Below are 24,586 nucleotides of genomic sequence, written 5' to 3'. Positions count from 1 at the left end.
AGAGATATATACAGCAAGACCGCGAGGCACAGGGACAGTCAGCCGAGGGAAGAGAGAACGAAGCTGGGGAAGCGATATACAGCAGGACAACGAGGCACAGGGATCGTCCACAGAGGGACGAGGGAGCAAGGCGGGGAGCGAGATATACCGCAGGACAGCGAGGCACAGGGACAGCCCGCAGAGGGAAAAGGGAGCGAGGCTGGGAGAGATATCTACAGCAAGAAAAAGCAAGACAGCGAGACACGGGGCCAGGCCGCAGAGGGAAGAGAGAGCGAGGCGGGGGAAGATATAGCCAGCAAGAAAGAGCAAGGCGAGGCACAGGGACAGGTCGCAGAGGGAAGAGAAAGCGAGGCAGAGGGAGATATATCCAGCACAAAATTGCAAGACAGCGGGGCACAGGGACAGGCCGCAGAGGGAAGAGAGAGCGAGGTGGAGGGAGATATATCCAGCAAAAAAGTGCAAGACAGCGAGGCAGAGGAACCCAGAGGAAAGGGTAAAGGTTTTATTTGTTTGAACGCGGGACTAGCGTGTAAGCCAGTCCCTTCGCTCATTTTAAGGAGGGAGATGTCATGATAATGTCATGAGATATTGGGTATTTTTAATCCCTCTGGTGCTTAAGGGGTTAATGAGCTACACTTTTAAGAAAAATACAAAATACTAAGTCTGAAACAGGCCAGAACTGTTTGTTTGAACTGCTCTGAATTTCAAAGGGATTTACTTGGGGAGGGGGGTCCGTGTGGATGGCCCACTCAAGGTGTCAATTAAATTAATCAAGGTCTACAGACAGGGTTGGAGGGTTAATACTAACTCGCTGGTTCCTTGCAGAGGAGAAAGGGGGGTTGCTAGAGATGCCTTTGTGTGTTAACCCTGGTTGCATATCTAAAGTCACGTGCTCACTTGTGTGCTGTTCGTGGCGGTGGTATATTGGGACGGTTTGAGGAGAGATACAACCCATTTGAGGGACCCCTGAGTGGGTGAAGAGTGGGTACGCTTGCGAGCGTCGGTATTAACCCTTGTCCCGTATGCAGGTCACGTGCTAGCAGGGGGTCGTACGTGACAAATGGAAACAAAATAAAAACACATATAGCGTAATATTGTTAAACAATTGGCACTGAATCAATGCAGTAAACCAAATATACAAAAGACATAACTAAAACAGGTAAAGCAAAGAGCTGGGAAAAAACAACAGGTGAATAAAACACATTTAATATTAAAACAACATATTAGGACATAACCATAGTTAAAACAGAAATTAGGTCTGCTAGAAAGGCTGCTGCTGTAGCTGAAGTGACTGCTTACCGGACGTACGATAATGTTGGGCAGTGGATAAGTCAGAGAGTATCCCCTCTCGTGTGAATAAACCGGATCGTGGCGTCTCCTCTGTGTGGCTGATGTAGTGTCCCTCGATTCTCCCTACTGTGCTGTTCGCCTCCCGGTCATGTAATCTCAGACCTCGGTGCGCAGTCAGCTCGGGAGCAGGAGGAACCGCCTCCACAGATTCGCCAAACGGGGATCTCGCCAAAGATGTAGACAGCAGCGGCAGATTCGCCGCGTTCTGAACGTCCAAACCGCGTACACAGTGTAGTTCTGTCGGTGGTTGTCACTGGAGTAGGCAGCAGGGCCAGCAGATACCCACCCTACGCGTTTCGGAAGTGAACCTTCCTTCCTCAGGGGCAAAAGGTTAATGATTCAGTCTCTGTAAGTCCATGACGTTTATAGTCCTGATTAAAAGGCACAGTGTACCTGTAGATCAATTCTGACATGCGCAATGATGATTACAGCGCTGTTAGATGTCCCAGCTCAAAACAAATAAAAATGAAAAAAAGGGGGGGGGGGGGGGAAACAATATACAAACGAAAATAAACAAAGAACAATTAACAAACAAGAAAAATGTATAGGTTGACCCACATATAAAATTGATAATTGGGTCATACATAATAGCAGCTAAATATATTAAATATCCATGATAGGTTATGTGCAGTGCGCCAACGAATATCTAAGTGTGGGTAAGTGTACATAATGTACATAGTGCTAAAAACATCAAGTAATAAAGTGGTAATAGCCAATACTATAAGTATGTGTTTATAAAGAACTAGTTGATAAACCCGGCGTTGCCCGTGATTGCTGGGGACGGGGGGCGTGGAGAGGCGGGGAAAGGCAGGGAGGGCGGGGAAGGGCAGGGAGGGGGGCGAAGGGCAGGGAGGGGGGCGAAGGGGGCGAAGGGCAGGGAGGGGGGCGAGGGGGCGAAGGGCAGGGAGGGGGATGAAGGGGGAGATGGGCAGGGAGGGGGGCGAAGGGGCGAAGGGCAGGGAGGGGGGCGAGGGGGCAAAGGGCAGGGAGGGGGCGAGGGGGCAAAGGGCAGGAAGGGGGGCGAGGAGGCAAAGGGCAGGGAGGGGGGGACAGGGGCGAAGGGCAGGGAGGGTGGGGACGGGGGCGAAGGGCAGGGAGGGTGGGGGCGAAGGGCAGGGAGGGTGGGGGCGAAGGGCAGGGAAGGTGGGGGCGAAGGGCAGGGAAGGTGGGGGCGAAGGGCAGGGAGGGTGGGGGCGAAGGGCAGGGAGGGTGGGGGCGAAGGGCAGGGAGGGTGGGGGCGAAGGGCAGGGAGGGTGGGGACGAAGGGCAGGGAGGGTGGGGGCGAAGGGCAGGGAGGGTGGGGGTGAAGGGCAGGGAGGGTGGGGGCGAAGGGCAGGGAGGGTGGGTGCAGAAGGGTGGGGGCAAAGGGCAGGGAGGGTGGGGGTGAAGGGCAGGGAGGGTGGGGGCAAAGGGCAGGGAGGGTGGGGGCAAAGGGCAGGGAGGGTGGGGGCGAAGGGCAGGGAGGGTGGGGGCGAAGGGCAGGGAAGGTGGGGGCGAAGGGCAGGGAAGGTGGGGGCGAAGGGCAGGGGGTGTGTGAGTGAAGGGCAGGGCCGGAGGGGGCGAAGGGCAGGGCCGGAGGGGGCGAAGGGCAGGGAAGGTGGGGGCGAAGGGCAGGGAAGGTGGGGGCGAAGGGCAGGGGGTGTGTGAGTGAAGGGCAGGGCCGGAGGGGGCGAAGGGCAGGGCCGGAGAGGGCGAAGGGCAGGGGGGGTGGGGGCGAAGGGCAGGGAGGGTGGGGGCGAAGGGCAGGGAGGGTGGGGGCGAAGGGCAGGGAGGGTGGGGGCGAAGGGCAGGGAGGGTGGGGGCGAAGGGCAGGGGGGGTGGGGATGGGGGGGGTGGGGATGGGGGCGAAGAGCAGGGAGGGTGGGGGCGAAGGGCAGGGAGGGTGGGGGCAAAGGGCAGGGGGGGTGGGGATGGGGGGGGTGGAGATGGGGGCGAAGAGCAGGGAGGGTGGGGGCGAAGGGCAGGGAGGGTGGGGGCGAAGGGCAGGGAGGGTGGGGGCAAAGGGCAGGGGGGGTGGGGATGGGGGGGGTGGAGATGGGGGCGAAGAGCAGGGAGGGTGGGGGTGAAGGGCAGGGAGGGTGGAGATGGGGGCAAAGGGCAGGAAGGGTGTGAATGGGGGCGAAGGGCAGGGCCGAAGGGGGCGAAGAGCAGGACCGGAGGGGGTGAAGGGCAGGGCCGGGGGGGAGGGTGAAGGGCATGGCCAGGGGGGGGTGAAGGGCATGGACGGGGGGGGGGGGTGAAGGGCATGGCCGGGTGGGTGAAGGGCAGGGCCGGGGGGGGGGGGTGAAGGGCCGGGGGGATGAAGGGCCGGGCCGGGGGGGTGAAGGGCTGGCCGGGGGGGGGTTAAGGGCCGGGCCGGGGGGGGGGGGTGAAAGGCCGGGCGAAGGGCCAGGCCGGGGGGGTGAAGGGCTGGGGGGGTGAAAGATCCCTTCCCCTGCGGTTACTTACTTCGCACCGGGCCGCGCTCCTCCTCCTCCTCGGGTTCCTCGGCGGTCTTCATTCCCCCCGGTGAGGCGGAGCTGAGACGCTCAGGTGAGGAGGTAGTGTGGGCAGCCGGCCCGTACAGCTCCCGACTGAGAGAGCCGGAGCAGCGCTCCCGGGGATGGTGAGCTGGGGGCACGGCCTCTAGGCCTGAAGGTGAGAGCGGTGAGAGCGTGCTCTGGGGGGGGGGAGCGGTCTGTGGGAGGGAGCACCGGGAGAGAGGGTGAGCACCGGGAGAGAGGGTGAGCACCGGGAGAGAGGGTGAGCACCGCGAGAGAGGGTGAGCACCGGGAGAGAGGGTGAGCACCGGGAGAGAGGGTGATGTTGAGGTCCCGCGGAGTGGTGATAGGGGGGGTTCTGTTGTTGCGGGCCAGCCGCCGGGAAGGGTGGGGGGGGTCAGGGCCGGGCAGCCGTTAAGGAGGGTGGAGTGTGTGTGTGTGTGTTGAGGAGGGTGGAGTGTGTGTGTGTTGAGGAGGTTGGAGTGTGTGTGTGTGTGTGTGTGTGTGTGTGTGTGTGTGTGTGTGTGTGTGTGTGTGTGTGTGTGTGTGTGTGTGTGTGTGTGTGTGTGTGTGTGTGTGTGTGTGTGTGGCCCGTCACTCCGCCTCAGGCCAATGAGAGGTGTGCGGGGGCGGGCGGCCCAAGGGACCAATGAGATTTCCCCTAGGGACACCGGACATCCAGACTGGCAGGCAGGCAGGCAGGCATACAGTGCTTTCACTAATATAGTATAAGATAAAAGTGTGCAAAAAAGTGTAGTATTATATCAGTACAGTCCAAAATGTGCAACATGCTAGGATAGATCTGTATTGATCTAGACAAATTCAATATTAGCAACAAAAATATTTATATAGAAGAACCCCAAGTAAATTTTCTATTTATATTTTTATTATTTATTATTTTTTATATTTTTTTTATTATTATTTGTTATTTTCTGTCAAAAATTAGTCTATTTGTCTACTAGAAAAGATTTTAGGTCAAATTCAATATTGAGACCTAAAGGTGCCAGAGTGCAGAGTTCGTAAATCCAAAAAGATTCACGCCTTCCCAAGAGACTTGTAATATTTCCTCCCCCCCAAAAAGGCGTGAGGGCTTCGATGGCTATACATTTAAGACCTTTAGGATTCTTGTTGTGCACTTGAAGAAAATGACTCGATACATTGTGTGTGATTAAACCTTTCTTAATGTTGTAAATGTGTTCATATAATCGACGTTTTATAGGTCTTGTTGTCATACCCACATACTGCAGACCGCAAGGACATTCAAGGAGATATATTACATGGGTGCTATTACAGTTAATGTTTTATTTGATATTAGAGGTTTTGGATGTGACTGTAGATGAGAATGAAGTATTTTTGAGGCTATATCGACAAGCTATGCAGGTATTGCAGATATAGTATCCCTTATTGGTATTATTGTTACGACTTAAAGGTCGTTTCAAAGGACAACTTGGAGCTAGCCTCTGTCCAATATTGGGGGCCCTAGTAAATATGATCTTTGGATTAATAGGCAAAATATCTGCGACATCCTTGTCTTTTCTCAGAATTGGCCAATATTTACGGATGGTTTGTTTTATGGCCGGGGGCATCTGGTTGTATTGTGTGATAAATGGTACTTCCGAGATGGTGTTTTGTCTATTTTGTTTGTACTGTAAAAGAACACTTCTATCCACAGTCTCCACCTCAGATATAATTTGATCAAGTTTGTTTGATGGGTATTTCCTAGTTATAAATTTGTTTTTCAAATCTTGTGCCTGTATATTGAATGTTTGAGAAGTGGCGGCGAAGGGTCTGTCTGCGGCATAATGCCGACAACCAATTGGTAGCGGCAAAACTATTCCAATTCACAGATAAGTGAGGCTACAGACAGCTTCAGCATAATGGGGAACGCACATTTTATTAGAACCACCAGCATGGAAATATAAATAATTATTAAAAACAACATTTTTCTTTAAATAAAACTACAATAAGAATGATACAAATAACCTGCATTTAAAAAGTTATAACTTTTTTATACTTTTAAAATGCTTGTTTTATGCACCATAAACGAAAGTCACTTTTCATTGTGATTTAGCGTAACACAGATACACATGTGCACTTATATGTGAGCGTCTTAGTCGCTAGTTATCCCTAAACATGCCTGGCTTTAGAGTAAAGTCTCTCCCATGTGCGTCCTCTTGTGTGTTCAGGCTGGATAATCGACTAAATTCCTTCCCTCATTCCCCACATACATACGGTCTCGTCACTGTGTGTCCTCTCGTGTGTCCTCAGGTTGGGTAATCGACTAAATCGCTTCCCACATTTCCCACATACATGCGGTCTCTCCCCTGTGTGTGTTCCCTTGTGTTTGTTAAGGTTGCATAACACACTAAATCCCTTTCCACATTCCCCACATACATGCGGTCTCTCCCCTGTGTGTGTCATCATGTGTGTGTTCAGGCTGGATAGCTGACTAAATCCCTTCCCACATTCCCCACATACATGCGGTCTCTCCCCTGTGTGTGTCCTCTTGTGTTTGTCCAGGCTGGATAAGTCACTAAATCCATTCCCACATTCCCCACATACATGTGGTCTCTCCCCTGTGTGTGTTCTCGTGTGTGTGTTTAGGTTGAATAACTTACTAAAACCCTTCCCACATTCCCCACATACATGCGGTCTCTCCCCTGTGTGTGTCATAATGTGTGTGTTCAGGCTGGATAACTGACTAAATCCCATCCCACATTCCCCACATACATGCGGTCTCTCCCCTGTGTGTGTTCTCTTGTGTGTATTAAGGTTGGATAACCGACTAAATCCCTTCCCACATTCCCCACATACATGCGGTCTCTCCCCTGTGTGTGTCCTCTTGTGTGTGTCCAGGCTGGATAACCGACTAAATCCCTTCCCACATTCCCCACATACATGCGGTCTCTCCCCTGTGTGTGTCCTCTTATGTTTGTCCAGGCTGGATAACTGACTAAATCCCTTCCCACATTCCCCACATACATGCGGTCTCTCCCCTGTGTGTGTCCTCTTGTGTGTGTACAGGCTGGATAACTGACTAAATGCCTTCCCACATTCCCCACATACATGCGGTCTCTCCCCGGTATGTGTCCTCTTGTGTCTGATCAGGCTGGATAAGTCACTAAATCCCTTCCCACACTCCCCACATACATGCGGTCTCTCCCCTGTGTGTGTCCTCTTGTGTGTGCTCAGGCTGGATAAGTAACAATATTTCTTCCCACATTCCCCACATACATGCGGTCTTTCCCCTGTGTGTGTCATAATGTGTGTGCACAGGCTGGATAACTGACTAAATGCCTTCCCACATTCCCCACATACATGCGGTCTCTCCCCGGTATGTGTCCTCTTGTGTCTGATCAGGCTGGATAAATCACTAAATCCCTTCCCACATTCCCCACATACATGCGGTCTCTCCCCTGTGTGTGTCCTCTTGTGTGTGCTCAGGCTGGATAAGTAACAATATTTCTTCCCACATTCCCCACATACATGCGGTCTCTCCCCTGTGTGTGTTCTCTTGTGTGTGTTAAGGTTGGATAACTGACTAAATCCCTTCCCACATTCCCCACATACATGCGGTCTCTCCCCTGTGTGTGTCCTCATGTGTGTGCTCAGTCTGGATAAGTCACTAAATCCTGTCCCACATTCCCCACATACATGCGGTCTCTCCCTGGTCTGTGCCCTCTTCTGTAGGTTCTGGTCTGAAAACCAAGTCAGACTCTTCCCACTTACTCCAAGATCTTTTCCTGTGGCACCTGCTAATATATATCTTTTTGAATGAGAAGCAGTTACATTTTTTATTAATTGCCTTGACTGGTTGAAAGATGCATTTTCTGTCATATTTATTGGAATGTTGCAATATTGTTCTGTCCTCATCTTTTCCATATTCTCATTTGGGTGTTTGAACTTCAGATGTGTGAGGAGGTAATCCTGGCTGCTAAAAGCAACCTTGCAGTGCTGGGATGGGTGGATTATTGGTGCTTGGCTTTGTACTAGATGAGACAAAAAAAGTCACTGTTATACAAACTGTCTTACAAAAGGCCATGCAGGAGAGGTAAGTTGGCATATCACAAAAAGTACAGGACGAAAGTAAACTGTAGATGTACATTGTAAATATGAAGGGTTTAGCACAACATGTGCAGCATTAGGGCCGGGAGAGTAGATGTAGTGGGTCATACATTTAAAGTGGATCATAATATTTAACGATTTAAAATAAAATCTCACTAGCTGCAAAACTCCAAAAGTGGCAGAAATCTTTTCAAATCCTTTGATAGTAAGTTGATAGTTTCAGTTGTGAAGGTATAATTTAAAAATATTTGTACAATGAATAGAATACGTGTCTCATTAGAAGCTCACATATCAGTCACCGGGTGTTCCCGTTACATCACCATGTACCAGGTCTCTAATAGTTATAAGATGACCAAATTTACTGCTAAATCTCCATTGTTAAATCAGGAGCCAAATGCCTAATTATTGTATTTGGCATCACAGATGTTATTCAGACTTAATTAAGCTATACCAATATTATCCATTGAATTCCAACACTGTGTTAATTTTTTTACTACAATGGTTTAGAGGTTTTTTTTTTTAGGGAACAAGGAGTCTCTACTTGTGTTACTGATTCTCCCCATACAAACATAGCATTTTATTAAACACAATGATACAGTAGGGCCCCGCTTTACGGTGCTCCGCTTTACAGCGTTCCGCTCATACAGCGTTTCCCAATGTATACCAATATTCATTAGGTTCAGCATTTGTTCCGTTTTTCCGGCGATTTTCGGCAGGACGTGCTGTCACGATGACATCAACTTTTATCAACACATTTATTTTTCTGGGTACTTGATTGAACAGAACAAGTTGCAAAATAAATTGTGATTTATTTCCTTAATAGACAAACACATGACATCTGCAGAATACACTTAAAACCACACTCACTGGGATCAGGAAACGAAATAAATTGTCCTTGGAATGAAAGAAATTGTCCTTTGCTTGCCAGTGCAAGAAATGCAGCCTTGGTTTTAAAAGTCCTGTGGTTATGTGGTTGTTAACCCCTTCACTCCTGGACTGGTTGCTGCTGTACTGGAACTAAGTCTTGCATCTTTACATCATGGATTAAAATTCAGGAATCACACTGGGAAATACCTGCGGAGCCACAGTTATAGACTGGCCAAAGCTATCTTTAACATGTGGATCCAATCCCCTCGTGGGAACAAAAAAAAACCACGAATAGCCACGTGACCCACAGTTCCTAAGACCGGTCAAAAGGGCTGTCCAGTGGGCAGGGCGCATGGGTCAGGTTGACACCCATGCCACTTAGCATACTTGGGCTACACCCATTTCTTGGGACCACTAAGTCTGATTTTTGACCGGAGGGGTCACTAGCCTGACATCTGCTGTGCATCAGTATGTCAGTTTTGTATACATTATGGGTCTGCTGGGTCTTTTCATAACTGACACTCTTTTAGACAGGAAGATGCTAATTAGCTCGATCTCTTTGAGGCTTGGTCATAAAAATACCAAAGCTCATTCACCCATATCACAGCTGGATGTCCAAGTAATTCCTGCTTGGACTTACAAAAAAAAATACCTCCTGCCTTACATTTAAGATCTTCTATCATGTGTTGGTTAGAGGGTATGGCAAGCAATGCATCTTGTCCTTTACCCTCGCAGACAGGGAATAGACTGCAAATGGGGAATAAAAATGGCAGGGACAAGCAACAACAGTAATGCATGGCAAATCAGGTATTAACCCTTTCCTCCACGTCAGACCTCCCCCACTCAAGACGCAGGGACTGCCCTGACCACCCCGTCCGGTGGCTGGGCTGACCTGCCAGCTCTTGAAGTTAGTAAGTCCTGAGGGCTGTCCTGGCGGGAAAGGCCATCAGCATTACCATGCTCACTTCCCTTCTTGTGCTGGATGGTGAAGTTCCACTCCTGTAAGGCAAGACTCCAGCGCAAAAGTTTAGCATTTTCCCCTGACACCCTCTGTAACCAACTCAAAGGATTGTGGTCAGTTATTACTGTGAAATGTCTGCCATACAAATAAGGCTGTAACTTCTTTAGAGCCCACACTATGGCCAGACACTCCTTCTCAATGGTGGCATATGCCACCTCTCTGGGCAGCAGTTTGCGGCTTAGATATACTACCGGGTGCTCATCGCCCTCCTCCCCCACTTGGCTGAGTACAGCTCCAATGCCAAAGTCTGAGGCATCAGTCTGCACCAGGAACTTTTTTGCATAGTCTGGAGCAGCAAGTATAGTAACGCTGGCTAGTGCAGTCTTTAATGCCTGAAACGAGACCTCACAGGCAGGAGACCAGACTACCATCACAGACTGTCGCTTCTGGGTCAAGTCAGTCAGGGGTTTGGCAATGGCGCTATACTGAGGGACAAACTTTCTGTAGTAGCCTGCGGTGCCTAGGAAAGCCATGACTTGCTTCTTGGTTTTGGGAACGGGCCACTGCACTATAGCTTCCACCTTAGCTGGTTCTGGCTTAAGATGCCCGCCACCCACTCTGTGCCCTAGGTACAATACCTCTGCCATCCCTACTAAGCACTTGGTGGGTTTCAACGTGAGTCCCGCTTCCCTAATCCTGGCTAGCACCGCAGTTACATGCACTAAGTGTGAGTCCCACGAATTACTAAAGACAGCAATGTCGTCCGGGTATGCCCTTGCAAACCCTTGCATACCTTCCAGCAAGCGATTGACCAGGCGTTGAAAGGTAGCCGGTGCATTTTTCATCCTGAATGGCATCACTAGAAATTCATAGAGGCCACTTGGGGTAATAAATGCAGACTTCTCTCTAGCCTCCTGGGTCAAAGGGATCTGCCAGTAGCCTTTACTGAGATCCATAGTCGTCAGATACCTTGCCCCCGCGAGTTCATCTAACAACTCATCCATGCGGGCTTGGGGTAGGCATCTGACACCGTGCCCGCATTGAGCTGCCGGTAGTCCACACAGAACCGGGTGGTTCCATCCTTCTTAGGCACCAGGACTACCGGACAAGCCCAAGGGCTCTGGGACGGTACAATTACCCCTAGGGCCAGCATCTCTTCTACCTCCCTCTCTATACTGCCCTTCACCTCTGCTGACACTCTATAAGAGTGCTTATGCAGAGGTCTCAGATCCCCTGTCAGCACTGGGTGTTCTGCAATGTGTGTCTTCCCTGGCTTGTCTGAAAACAGAGCCCTATACTTCTCTAGCATAGCCCTGGCATCTGCTCTCTGCCTGACACTCAGCTGAGCCCCTATCTCCACCTGCTCTATGGTACCTCCCTGCCTAGCCTCCCCCAGGAGATCAGGCAGAGCATTGCTCGCCGGATCCCCCATCGGTGGGCTGCAAATGGCCAGCACCGACGCCACACTCGGTGCTATGTACTCCTTCAGCATGTTGATGTGATAAGTCTTATTTCTCCCTGTCTCAGCATCTACCTGTACAACATAGTTGCACTCGTTCATCTTTCGCAGTACCGGATACGGTCCTGACCAGGCAGCCATTAATTTGTTCTCCCGAATGGGCTTGAGAACAAGTACCTGCTGTCCTGGGATGAACTCTCTGCTACGGGCATTCTGATCATACCAAGTCCTGCTTGGTCTGAGCAGCCCTAAGGTTGTCCTGTGCCAACCCTATGAGCATCTGTAACCGGTCTCTGAGATCTATCACATACTGAAGCACAGAAGCATCAGTAGTGGTAGTCTCCCCTTCCCATCCCTCACGGAATAGGTCCAGAGGTCCACGTATCTTGCGACCATATAGCAGCTCAAAGGGAGAGAAGCCTGTGGATTTTTGCGGTACCTCTCAGTACGCAAACAGCAAATGCTGCAGGTGAATCTCCCAGTCTTTTCCCTCTGCCTCTATAAATGTTCGCAGCATCTGCTTCAGGGTACCATTGAACCTCTCACATAGTCCGTTGGTTTGGGGGTGGTAAGGGGTCATGCGCTGGTGCTTCACCCCGCACGCCTCCCAGAGACACTGGAGCAATTCACTCATGAACTGCGACCCATGATCGGTTAGGATCTCACTAGGGAAACATACCCTAGAAAAAATGGCTAACAGAGCTTTAGCTACTGCCCTAGCATCAATACTGGCAAGCGCTACCGCCTCAGGGTACCGGGTGGCAAAATCCACCACCGTGAGAATGTAGCGCTTTCCTGACCAACTGGGAACCATGACAGGTCCCACGAGGTCCATAGCTACCCACTGAAAGGGTTCCCCTATTACCGGTAACGGGTTCAGGGGTGCCTTCACCCGGTCACCCGCCTTACCTACTCGCTGGCAGGCATCACAGGATCGGCAGAACTCTGCCACCTCACTGGATGCCCCCGGCCAGTAGTAACACTGCAACAGCCGGGCTCGCGTCCTAGCGACCCCCTGATGCCCCGCTAGTGGAATGGAGTGGGCAATCTGCAACAACTGCTCCCTATATTCCCGGGATACCACTAGTTGTCTCTTCCCCGTCCATACCTCATCTAACCCGGTGGTCCCTTACTCTCTGTATAGGAGCCTGCGGTGCCACAAGAAGTAATCAGACCCCTTGCTTGGCTTAGACTCAGACGCCCGCAGTCTCATGCCCTCCAAGCTGGGATCAGATCGCACCACATCCCTAAACTGGGCCCCTAACTCTGGCCACTCCCCAGTCACATCTGAGTCAGGGGGACAGGGAACAGGTACAGGGAAAAGTAAGTCAGTGTCAGAAAGCGACTGAGTCTGGCTTACCTGTCTTGTCTCTGCAGAGACTACTGGAACTGTAGGTCCCAAATGCAGGGGGACAGGGGCTGGTTCTGCTGCGATCCTTGCTGACTGGCTCCTGGTGATCGCTGCAACAGGTGCCAGCTCAGTGGTAAAAACACAGGTAACGTGTCCTAGGTAGTTACCCAGCAAGACCTCAGCATCTAACCCAGGCAAAACCCCCACCTCCCTCATGCCACGTCCGGCACCCCAGTCCAAAAAGACCCGGGCAATCTGGAGTGACCGCGGTCCTCCGTCTGGCATCCCGGTGCCCGGGAGCAAATCCTCTGGCCGCACCATATCAGGGCGAACCAGAGTCACGGGGGCACCGGAGTCTAGCAAGCCGTCCGCCTGTCGGTCTCCGATGGTCACCTTCCGCAGATGCTGCTGCCGGACATCGTTGGGATGCATCCCAACTGGAGCAACCTGATGTCCCCCGCTCTCAGCTGCTGGTCCTGAGGTGGCAAGTGCTGTCTCTTCGCTGGGCATCCCTCTGTGGGCTGGTTCCATGGCTGTACTTGGCTCCTCTGTGTGTGCCAGTCGCACACGGGCGACCGGCCTCGCAGCTGGTGAGCGTTGCCCCTGATGTGGTCCCTTGGACCGGTCCCGGTCCGGACAGTCTGGCCTGAGATGCCCGACCTTGTTGCAAGTGTAACACCGCCTCTCATGCTTCAACTCTGCAGCCTTGGGTGCACTGTTTGATGCCGCAGGCTAGTGTGTCCACGGAGGGGTAGTCTTAGCGCCCTGGGCCACACGGCCCGCTCCTTTGGGTGCTACAGGGTCCTTCATTGCAACTCGGCTGGCCACATACTCATCTGCCATTCTCGCTGCATCCTCATAGGTCTGAGGTTTATGGTCATAGACCCATCCTTTCAAATCTGTGGGAAGCTGCTGCAGCAGCTGCTCTTGAAAGAACAAGTCCAGCAGGGTATGGAATGTTGTAACCCCATTCCCCTCCACCCACTGAGACCCATGCAAAGCCATCCTACTGGCATAGGTGCTGTATGACTCTCCTGGGAGTACTACCCCCGTCCAGGACTTGCCCCTGTAAGATTCTGGGGTCAGGGCATACTGGGTTAGCAGCTTGTTTTTCACATGACCGTGGTCATCGGCATCCACGCGTGGAATACCCATCACAGTCCGTTTGGCTTTGCCAGATAACAGTGGTCGCAGTCTGACTACCCAGTCCCTTCTTGGAGTTCGGAACCGGGAACACTGCGTCTCGAAGTCATTCAGGAACGCATCGAGGTCATCTGTGCCATCCACGAACTTGCTGAAGCTGTGATGATCCGCCGGGAAAGACCTTGTTCCCCGTTTTCAAGGTAGGAGTTGTGGGTTCTTCCGAGCACTGCTGTCAGGAGCTGTACCCGCTCCGCAGTGCTAACACCCATTTCCCATGTAGCCAGAAGAGCAGTGAGCCCAGGGACGGCACGCTCGGCAGCCGCATCTTCTACCTCGTCCGCAACCCCTGGCGCCAAGCCACCCATGACCGGGGGGTCACTAGTACTCTCATGTCCTTGCAGCCCCAGAGTTGGAGGGACCTCCTGCACTCCGGGCTGGATAGCGTCAGCCAACACAGCAGCTACGGGGACTTGCCCCTCTGGTAGGACCCTGCGGTCCTCATGATGCTCCAAATCCTCCTCCAGTTGTGCCTTCGACCGCCCATCTGTCGGTAAGCCACACCCCGCACATCTCTCCACGACTTTCTCTCTGGTCCATGACCTGAACCTTCCTGAGCGATCGCTCATAGTGCCTTCGGCATATGGGTGAAGGGAATAGTGAAGTCTCTCGTGCTCTTTAGAAGTGTGTGTCAGTTGCTACTTGTCTGAGGAGCTTGCAAGCTACAAGGTCCTCACTATATTACAGAGCACGCAGGAAACTGCAATATAGGTTTAATCAGTATCCCTCTGCTGCCACCAGTTTTTTAAAAGCTTGTCACGATGACATCAACTTTTATCAACACATTTATATTTCTGGGTACTTGATTGAACAGAACAAGTTGCAAAATAAATTGTGATTTATTTCCTTAATAGACAAACACACGACATTTGCAGAATACACTTAAAACCACACTCACTGGGATCAGGAAACGAAATAAATTGTCCTTGGAACGAAATAAATTGTCCTTTGCTTGCCAGTGCAAGAAATGCAGCCTTGGTTTTAAAAGTCCTGTGGTTATGTGGTTGTTAAACCCTTCACTCCTGGGGCCTCATGCAGTAAGCGTTGATAAGGGTTTTTTCGCCATTTTCCCGCCAAAATTGGGGTTGAGATTCAGTAAGCGCCGATAATTGCTTGATTTCGACAGTTTTCGTATCCGATAATTGTGTTATGGCCAGTCGCCTGCCGATAAGCCAGTTTTCGGCACTTATCGCCACTTTTTTAATTCGGCTGTATTCAAGTAGCAAAATCAGCTTATCGGGGCTGATCGGCACTAAGAAATTGAGACTTCATGGCCAATTTGTCCCGCCAACTAAAGTTGGCAAGTTGGAGGGGAGAACGATCGCTAAGGTTGCCGGAACGGCACTTAGAAAAAAAAACTCTTCCGTACATCAATGGAGTCAATGGAGCGGGGACGTGTAACATTATAGTACTGTTTACGTTCTATTACTCACAATACAAATGTGTTTAGCATTACAGTGTGGGGGGCATTCACTGCATTGTGTCACACAGGACATTTATTATTTGCATAACATTGTACTTTTATATGTTTTCATCATTAGCGTGTCACATTACTCATCATGTGATGATGTGTCAAGGGAAAAACCTATACTCAACTCTTAAAGGAGAACATCACATCATATCATACATGTTACTGACCTGTGCGACAATTTATTATATGATGTTACCCATGTCACACATCTAACACATCCACCGTATATTCATGTTGCTTTACATTAGACAATGCTTGTAATGTGTAACGCATCATCAAACGTTCATGTACATCTTTCTTCTCATGTTTACATGTAGTTTGTGTCCTCCCTTTTTTGATGACGTCCGCTATTGGACAGTCAATCACATTGCATGTTTACATTGTAAACGTTGCATTACAAGCAATTCATGCTAACTTATACACACATCTACAATAGTTACTCATTGTTACACGTTTCAAACTGATTCAATAGCAACTATCCTGATGCCATAAATGTATGCATATGCACACGAGATTTAATTGTTGTGAACATGTGACACTAACATGGCAAATTAGACATGTTGCAGCAAACTTTTTCTACGTCAATCTCATGGTTTTAGCATAATTACATGACTGAGTGTTGCGTTCAGAAGTGGTACATGCATTACACATTACACTAATCATTTACAATGAATGCTTGTACAAAGCTTCACGTTACATCATTGTGAAATATCAGGATTGGCTGCTGAATACACAGAAATAATACTTCTTAGATCAAATGGATACAGCTTGGGAGGCAAGTACTTTAATATGTTAATGTAACACGTTGCATTTTACAAACTCACCTGACATCATCACATAGCTATTTAAAGGACGGCCATTACCTGCTCATTTACAGCTACAGATTTCAAAATGTTGCGCTTGTTTAGGAGACGTCGTAACATTCTTTTGCACGAGTGGCTTGCTGATGAAGAGAATGACATAGGGCAAGGGAGGGACAGAGCCAGGGACAGTGACAGGCACGCGGACACGACAGGGACAGGGAGAGGGACAGGAGATCAGAGGAGAAGACAGAGGAGAGATGTTGTGGCTCGTCCGCGTGTGTACAGGGAGAGAACCCTGTTAGATGGGATGAGTGAGGAGGAGATAGTAAGTCGCTATCATTTGAGTTCAGCAGCAATCTTATCTCTTTATGAAGAGATAAGGGGAGATTTAGATTTTTTGACAGCCAGAGGTCGTGCAGTCCCTGGGCTTGTTAAAATGCTGTGCTCATTACATTATCTTGCTTCCGCGTCATTCCAGACAACTGTGGGCATAGTGGGCGGGGTCTCGCAATCTACATTCTCGCGGGCCTTTACCCAGTTTCTCTATGCACTCAATAGACGCGCTAGGAATTATATTTTTTTTCCTAAAGAGCAGACAGAGTGGCTGGAAGTCAGGAATGGCTTTTATGCCATAGCTGGGATACCATGTGTGCTGGGTGCAATCGATTGCACCCATGTTGCTTCGATTCCGCCTAGTCAGAGTGAGCATGCTTATCGCAACCGTAAGCACTACCATTCCCTGAATGTACAGGTGGTATGCGATGCCACGATGAAGATAATGCATGTGGTAGCCAAATTCCCTGGTTCCAGTCACGATTCCTCTATCCTGAGGAACTCATCAGTCTTCCATGTTTTCGAAGAAGGCCATTTTGGACCTGGTTGGCTGCTGGGTGAGTACATATTTGGATGTTGTAACACAAACCTCATTTTTGTTTAGGAATGATTTTATTTTAGAATGTTATCACTAATGTTACCTTATGTGTGCTCCATTGATTATAGGTGACTCAGGATACGGAATTAGGCCGTGGCTCTTGACCCCGGTGCTAAACCCTCAAACTGAAGCAGAGGAGAGGTACAATGCTGCCCATATATCTACGCGATCCGTTATAGAGAGGACATTTGGCCTTCTCAAAACAAGATTTAGGTGTCTCGACAGAACTGGTGGGGCTCTTCAATATAAGCCACAAAAAGTGTCTGATATTATCATTGCCTGTTGCATTTTGCACAATGTGGCACTCAGACATAATGTACATGCAGACATAGGTGAGGCTTTGGTAGAGGAGCATCCCACCAATGTACCAGCTGAAAATGAACAAACAGCCAGTGGTGCCGAGACACGCCAGAATGTCATACTTTTTTTTCTTGTAAGTAAATACATATATGTTCCTAGTACTACTTTTATATATTAATTATGTTATATTAACACTACATTTTTTAACATAACCTTCTGTTAGGACACAGATGAATATGGGTTGCACACCTTTCTCTTCTCTGCTGTGTGGACAAAGGCATGTGGCACCGGTATGTTATTCTTGCACAGGTTATATAATCCTTCTTCGAATGTAAATTAGTTGTGTGTATGTGAATATAACAGGTGTAACAAATGAGTAATTTCGTAACATTGTGTTGTTGATTATGCAAACACAATACACATAGTACGGCCATAGTCATTCATTCTTGCAGTATGGTTACATACAATGTTATTGTTACACTGTAACATGCGCATCAATATGATGTGTACACCAGGCTGCTTTTCATATTTTATGTGACAAAATATACATGGTGTTTCATATGTAACACCAAATAGACACTTTGGTATGTTGCTTACGTTAATGAAGATGTCGTGTCAATGTTTGCAATTTATATATTGTTCCATTTTTTTTATTGGTATATCTCCTCTATGACTGATCATGGTATGTATATGAAATGGCATCTGTCATAACATGTGCCTACCTCTATATACGTATAATTATAGGATGTATAAACCCAACATAGTTGTCAACTTCAAATCTTACATACATCTAGTTTCTGTAGCATGTACATGCGTTTAGCTACTATTGAGGTTTCATGTGCATTGTATTTGAAAATGATTAGTGACATGACATCACATTTAATGTATGTTCCCTTACAATTTCCATTAATCTAATATAGGGGTGGGTGGAGAGAAGGGGATAAATGCTGCTAGTTTTTTCCATAGGGGTGGTGATTAATGACGGATGCACATGAGTGATCATAACACTCCATGCATAAATGCCTGTAATCACACCAATGCTTTGTACATCTTATATGTTGCAATGTATGTAATTAGTAATGGTATCAATTATTTTTAAAGATTAGTTTTACATTGTCACATGTGTATGTATAAGTCACACATGTGTGTTGATGTGACCTACATGTAACAAGTGTCAAACTGTTAACACAAACCAAAATATTTCACTAATTTATTAGTAATTTTGCATAATTCATTTCTCACAATGACAATGTTGTTAATATAGTTGGAATGTCATTCACGTCTGTTCATCATTATTATGATGATCATTTACAAGTATTCTCAACATATGAACGTCAATCATGTGCACATTTGCATACGCACACTTTTCAAGACAACTATTTGTGTCTGTATCAATTTGTGTATGATGCATGTAAAACACCGTCACATGATACCATCAGGTTTATTATGGTAGCTTATATCATCATATTCACTTTACTATGTATGTGTTGAACATTTAATAAACACAGTAAAATATAGTTCGTTTGGTAAAGTAAATATACACAGAAACTTACATGTTTACATGATCTGTACCTAATATTCATAACATCATGCATTATAGTTGAGCACTACATCTTGGCATTAAAATTATTTGCCACACTCAAATTTTTTTTAACAACATCCCCATGTAACATGAGAATTTTTACATGAAATGGCTACTTGGTTTTAAGTCTCCTTTACATAATTTCTACAGTCATACGTTCCATTATACAATATACTACACTAATGTGTTTGCAGAGTGGCAATGGTTGTTATATACTACACAGAGCATGGCATATAATGTTAGTACAAAATAAAGAACACACATTAAATTTACAAACTGCACTGTTTAGCAACATCATTATGTTAATTAAGTGGTTATTAAATATAGGCATAACTGGATCACATTTTGTATTGTTTGTTAATATGCGCTGCAAGCATTATAAAAATTGTTGCATATGTAGTATATTAGTCGGTCGCTCCTCCTCACAATCATCTCATATAACTTTGGACTCTTCTGAAATCATACATTGATCCCATTGATTATTCCCCGACATCTCTGAAATACAGCAAACAGATGATGGTCACAGATGGCACCTTTATATATGTGTAGCCGTGACAACGCATTACACATCTCTATATGATTGTGTATATCCACGCGTTATTCACTTATATGTTAGAAGTGCAAGGTTACAAGTACACATCATTATGTATCCTTTTGTTAATTGCATAGCAGGCATAACTATGGATATGATCTTTCCGTTGGCAGTATACATAATAATGTGCGCGCACATCTTAATTTGCGCACGCACTTCCCGATTGGGTCGACTAAGTGTTAGCGCATGCGCTAAACAATGTGTACGTTGTGCGTTCAATACATGTTGTTACTAGCATTAAGCATATTATATTTCTTTCAAATCCAATGAACGCGAAAATACATTCATTCTAAACACGTACTTCTATAATCTTTTTAAACGGACGTGTGTGGACGGAAACAACGGGCGATCACCCAATGAGCGAATACAATACGTGTGACGTCATGTTAAGGCAGCGTGAAGTGCACGCAAACACTCCTCCCACTGAATTAACATTGGGCTACCGCACTGTCAACGCCCACAAACACAGACGCGCGCGCATGACACAGTGCAGTGACCGTAACAATAACAAACGGACACATCCAATAGGCTTTGACGCGCGCACGTCGGCTGGGGGCAGGGCTTACACTCGTAATCCTTTTTAAGGACGCCTTGGCACATGACAAGTGTCCCACGTCATATGTGGCCGACCCTCTTTTGTTAGATGTTGCATGAAAAAAAAATAGGTGTGTGAAAGTTATGGTAACATGTTGCAATGATATTTTTTAAGAGATAGGAAACTAGGTATATTTATTCCGTTACCAATGTGTACTAATGTTTCTGGTTGTAGTATATTGTAATAGGAAACAATGTGTTTGGGAACGCTACATGTTATGCTGTCTGCAATGTTACGCTGTATCCACGCATTTAGCGTAAACATGGTGAATAGAAAAAAATTTAAACTTTTAACGGTGAGTCAACGCATAACAATTATTATATTTACCATTCTTGTAGAAGTAACACTTCGTTAGGCTGCAACTGGTCGCTCCAGAAAGACAATGCATTTTCATCCATGGTTGACGCAACCGTGGAATCCTGTAGGACACACATCTCCATGAGGCGCTCATAGGAATCGCCCCTGCCTTCTTCAAACAATACGTCCGGAGGTACGTACAGTTCTTGGTTTTGCCATTCTAATGTGTTTTCACCAAAAAGGTTTGGAAAAACATCATTGTAGTTATGTTCATATTGCATCTGTGCTTCCGGAATGGAGGGTGCAGATATTGCAGCAGGTATCGATTCAGACGGAACAGTAGTAGCGGATCCATTGCTATTGGTATTAGGAATAAATATGCTACTTATCAGAAGATATGTGCCATGTTCCATGGTAATTTTAAATTGTGGTGCAATCTGCCAAAATCCATACCTTTCATGTAGGTTATCCTGGACACGTTCAAAACATTCATTTGTTGATAAAGTGAATCGTACAGATGGTTTAAAATTTCCAGCGCGGCACGGGTCTTGGTAATATGGATATTTACTTCTGATCAAGTCATAGATCTGACCCACGTTGGCTTTGTGTTGTTCAGTTGATATGATGGCCTCTGCGATCATTATTTTATAAGATTTATGCGGATGGGTGTTCAATGTTGTATTCTGTGCCATTGCTGCGTCTCTGTGTGTGAAACTTGAGTTGTAGGGTTTTTCTTCTGAATGTGAAACTATTTAAATGTTATCTTTTGTGGGTTTTTTGTCAAGGTCAGACTTCAAGTTCCATGTGTCACTCCTTTTTTAAACCACCAATTTGAATGTGTAGAAATAATTGGCACACATTTTTTGGTTAAGATTGCCCTTTCACTGTGAAAGTTAATTTTTTTTTAACGTAATCTACATTCTCAAAACAAGTTTAGGATTTTAATTAAAAAACAATGTGGGTGAGAAATGCTACAGTGTTGGCATTATGAAAAAACTGCCTACAGTGACATATAATGAGATAAACACACACACCTGCTAATGTTTTTCTCTGTCTTTTTTTCAACATTTCACTGTGTGTATCTTTATGTCTGGTTAACTCCCTGTCTGTCTCACACAGTTTGACTATGTGTGTATATCTATCTATCTATCTATCTATCTATCTATCTATATATATATATATATATATATATATATATATATATATATATCTATCATAAACACATATACATATGTATATTTTACAATATATATATATGTCTCAAAAACCAACAATGAAATATATATATGTGTGTCTGTGTGTGTGTGTGTGTGTGTGTGTGTGTGTGTGTGTGTGTGTGTGTGTGTGTGTGTGTGTGTGTGTGTGTGTGTGTGTGTGTGTGTGTATGTATGTTAAGGTATTTAAGGCCTTATATGTAAACAGGGATTGTTATATTGGTCAGACTTATTTAAAGGTTTAAACATTACAGGGTAAGTATGTTTCAGGGCCTATTAGAGTCAGCTGTGTCCAATTTGGAGTTAACATCAAACAAGGCCTTTTGTAAGTTTACAAGGCCTGTAGTGTTACAACCTATAATATATCTATTTAATACAGTTCTACACTGAACATATTGATGGCAGTAAGTAGGCCTTGTATTAAACCTATTTAAATGCTGATCAAGGTGAGTTAATTAAGTGCTTCATAATAATAGGCCCATATTGTTAAAGGGTCAGATCATGTATATTTCACTAACATAAGGCCTGTTTTCTTTCAATACTGTGTTTTCACAAGGAAGCATCATATATATGTTTTGATAAAAAACCTCTAGACAAATTTACATGTTTAAAACATTAATATATATATATTAATGTTTTAAACATGTAAATTTGTCTAGAGGTTTTTTATCAAAACATATAGTTATACACTGTGTGTGTACATATATCCATAGATACTACATATATATTACTACACATTCACAGATATGTTATTGAAACCAGTACTCATACATGATGAAAGGCCAACATTAAGAAGCTTCAAGGAAGGTGAATGTAAGTAATATTTGACAGTTCATCGTGCACAAAACTGAAATGTAGAATGTTAGCAGTTAAATATATATTTATTTTAACTTGCATGTGAATACTAATAATATTAACATGCAATGATTACCTAAATTACCTACCAAACATACCCAAATACAATCTTTTGCAGCTAAGTGAATGTCAGCTTCTCAAAACATTGCAAGTTTGTAATGTTGGACCATTACTGAAAAGATGATTATTACATAAATATTAATTACATTATGCATTCATTCGGACTGTGAACATTTCCAAGCCTTCACGTGTACAAGGACATACTTGAATGTTTGGAAACAACAGGTCTTGATCATACATACAATATTCATTAGATAATCTCAAGTCAACAAAACAAGGCCAAATACAGATTTAATTAATTATAACATTTATTCTTTTTTTTTCCTTTTGAGACCGAGTCACAGGCCTGCTTGTTGTCTGATGGGTTTTTTTTCCGTTTGGCTACAACTTTAAGCAAAACAGAGCCAGTTTGACTGGCCTGTGGCACTTCACGGGCAGGGCTTGTGGCCTGTGACACTTCACGGGCAGGGCTTGTGGTCTGTGACACTTCACGGGCAGGGCTTGTTGTGGCCTGTGACACTTCACGGGCAGGGCTTGTGGCCTGTGACACTTCACGGGCAGGACTTGTGGCCTGTGACACTTCACGGGCAGGACTTGTGGCCTGTGACACTTCACGGGCAGGACTTGTGGCCTGTGACACTTCACGGGCAGGACTTGTGACCTGTGACACTTCACGGGCAGGACTTGTGGCCTGTGACACTTCACGGGCAGGACTTGTGGCCTGTGACACTTGTGAACAAGTTGGTACACAGTGCACAACTGATGCTTGCGCCGTTTCATGTTTGTGTTTTTTAGTTTGTTTCCAAAAACTGGTCAGTAGTAACTGCTTGTGCATTTTTCTTTTTGGTGCCTCTTTTGTAGGTGTCAGCTCCAGACTTTCTACAGATGGCAGTGGTTGGATGTTGAGAGGAACATGCACAGAACTTTCAGCTACTGTACCGGTAACATCCCGACCTGGGGAATGAAGATCAGATGCATGGGGTGAAAAAGTAGCAGCATCTAAAGATCCTTCCTCTGATGGGTTAAAGTTGAAATGATGTGCTGTTGTAGTCATTCTCAAGTGATTAGCTTGGGTTAGCTGAACAACTACTGCTTCTAATGTCGTGTTTAATTTTTGTATCTGTTTAGGAACTTCAATGAAGACTCTGTGGAGATGTGACAATTGTGATATCGTTTCTTCCTGCAGTGATATCATCCTTTCGTGCACTGACATCAGATCTGAATGGCGACGATTTTCTGCTTCAACAATTTTTTCTTCAGAAGCTGCTATTGCTGCGTATGTGTTACTTGCTGGAGGAATGGCCTGTGTTATTCTTTGAATAGGAACCTCTTCATGGTCACTTGATTGCATTTCTGTGTCTTTGGCATCATCATGTTCTAAAAATAAATGAACACATGATGAAATGGCATGCTAATGTCTGCTGTTTTACTATGTAATTATACACTGTGATAACAAGTAACACCTAACATGTTTCCATACGTTTTATGACGTCACATTAAAATGTACCTTGACTTAAGAATTATGTTTCGACTCAGTGTGAAATAAGAATGAATGAAAGGTTGTCCAAACCTCACAACTCCTACATGATACTTTACATCACAAACACAATACATGTTCTCTTAAAACACTTCATTTTCAATGACACTAAGTGATCCAATTTAAATAACATGTCAAAAACAATTAATTAACATGACAACATAACATATATAAATGAACATATTATATGTCCTGCACCTCATACACTCTTCTTCCAGGTGCGATGAGCTGCATGACCCCGGTGAAGACACTTGTTCAGTCTCAGGTGACACATGTCCTCCAGGAGCAACTATATACAACAATAACATCAGTTGTTAATGGACATGTGTACATAATGAACATTCAGTTAGTGGATCTTGAGTATTTATGGCTAACTAACAGCATCACTTCATGAATTGAAAATGTGTGTGGCAAACTGAACATTATTCGTTGTAATAACAATGTACATGCCAGTGTACTTTGGACTTTTTAGTTCACTAACATACAACATACAATGTTTATGCAGTAATGCGTTAGCAAATTATTATGAATATTGGACATACCCTGCATATGTTGTGCAGTAATATCACAATAATAATGTACATCACTATCATGAGATCAACGTTGACAATGCTTA

The 24,586-nt window shown here is 46.0% G+C and overlaps 2 protein-coding genes across 4 annotated transcripts in view; both read right to left on the bottom strand.

Annotated features, from left to right (window-relative positions):
- The window catches only part of LOC142466371 (uncharacterized), a 116,509-nt gene that overhangs the window by 11,646 nt on the left and 80,277 nt on the right, over positions 1-24,586 (bottom strand). Inside the window, exon 3 of the mRNA XM_075571227.1 lies at positions 6,031-7,819. Within this exon, the coding sequence (XP_075427342.1) occupies positions 6,031-7,712 (1,682 nt within the window). The 5' untranslated portion in view covers positions 7,713-7,819. The remainder of the gene's footprint in view (positions 1-6,030; positions 7,820-24,586) is intronic.
- Positions 22,185-24,586, bottom strand: part of LOC142466827 (uncharacterized) — a 37,097-nt gene continuing 34,695 nt past the window's right edge. Inside the window, exons 4-6 of one of the 3 annotated variants that reach the window (XM_075572316.1) lie at positions 24,169-24,259; positions 23,095-23,810; positions 22,185-22,944 (exon numbers count right to left, since the gene is read on the bottom strand). In XM_075572316.1, the coding sequence (XP_075428431.1) occupies positions 22,729-22,944; positions 23,095-23,784 (906 nt within the window). In that variant the 5' untranslated portion in view covers positions 23,785-23,810; positions 24,169-24,259 and the 3' untranslated portion in view covers positions 22,185-22,728. Of the gene's footprint in view, positions 24,260-24,586 lie in introns of all 3 variants that reach the window. The other 2 variants (XM_075572314.1, XM_075572315.1) reach the window with 2 other exon arrangements.

This window comes from Ascaphus truei, chromosome 15 (assembly GCF_040206685.1).
Source record: "Ascaphus truei isolate aAscTru1 chromosome 15, aAscTru1.hap1, whole genome shotgun sequence".
Taxonomy (NCBI): domain Eukaryota; kingdom Metazoa; phylum Chordata; class Amphibia; order Anura; family Ascaphidae; genus Ascaphus; species Ascaphus truei.
This window is presented reverse-complemented; position numbering and strand designations above follow the sequence as displayed.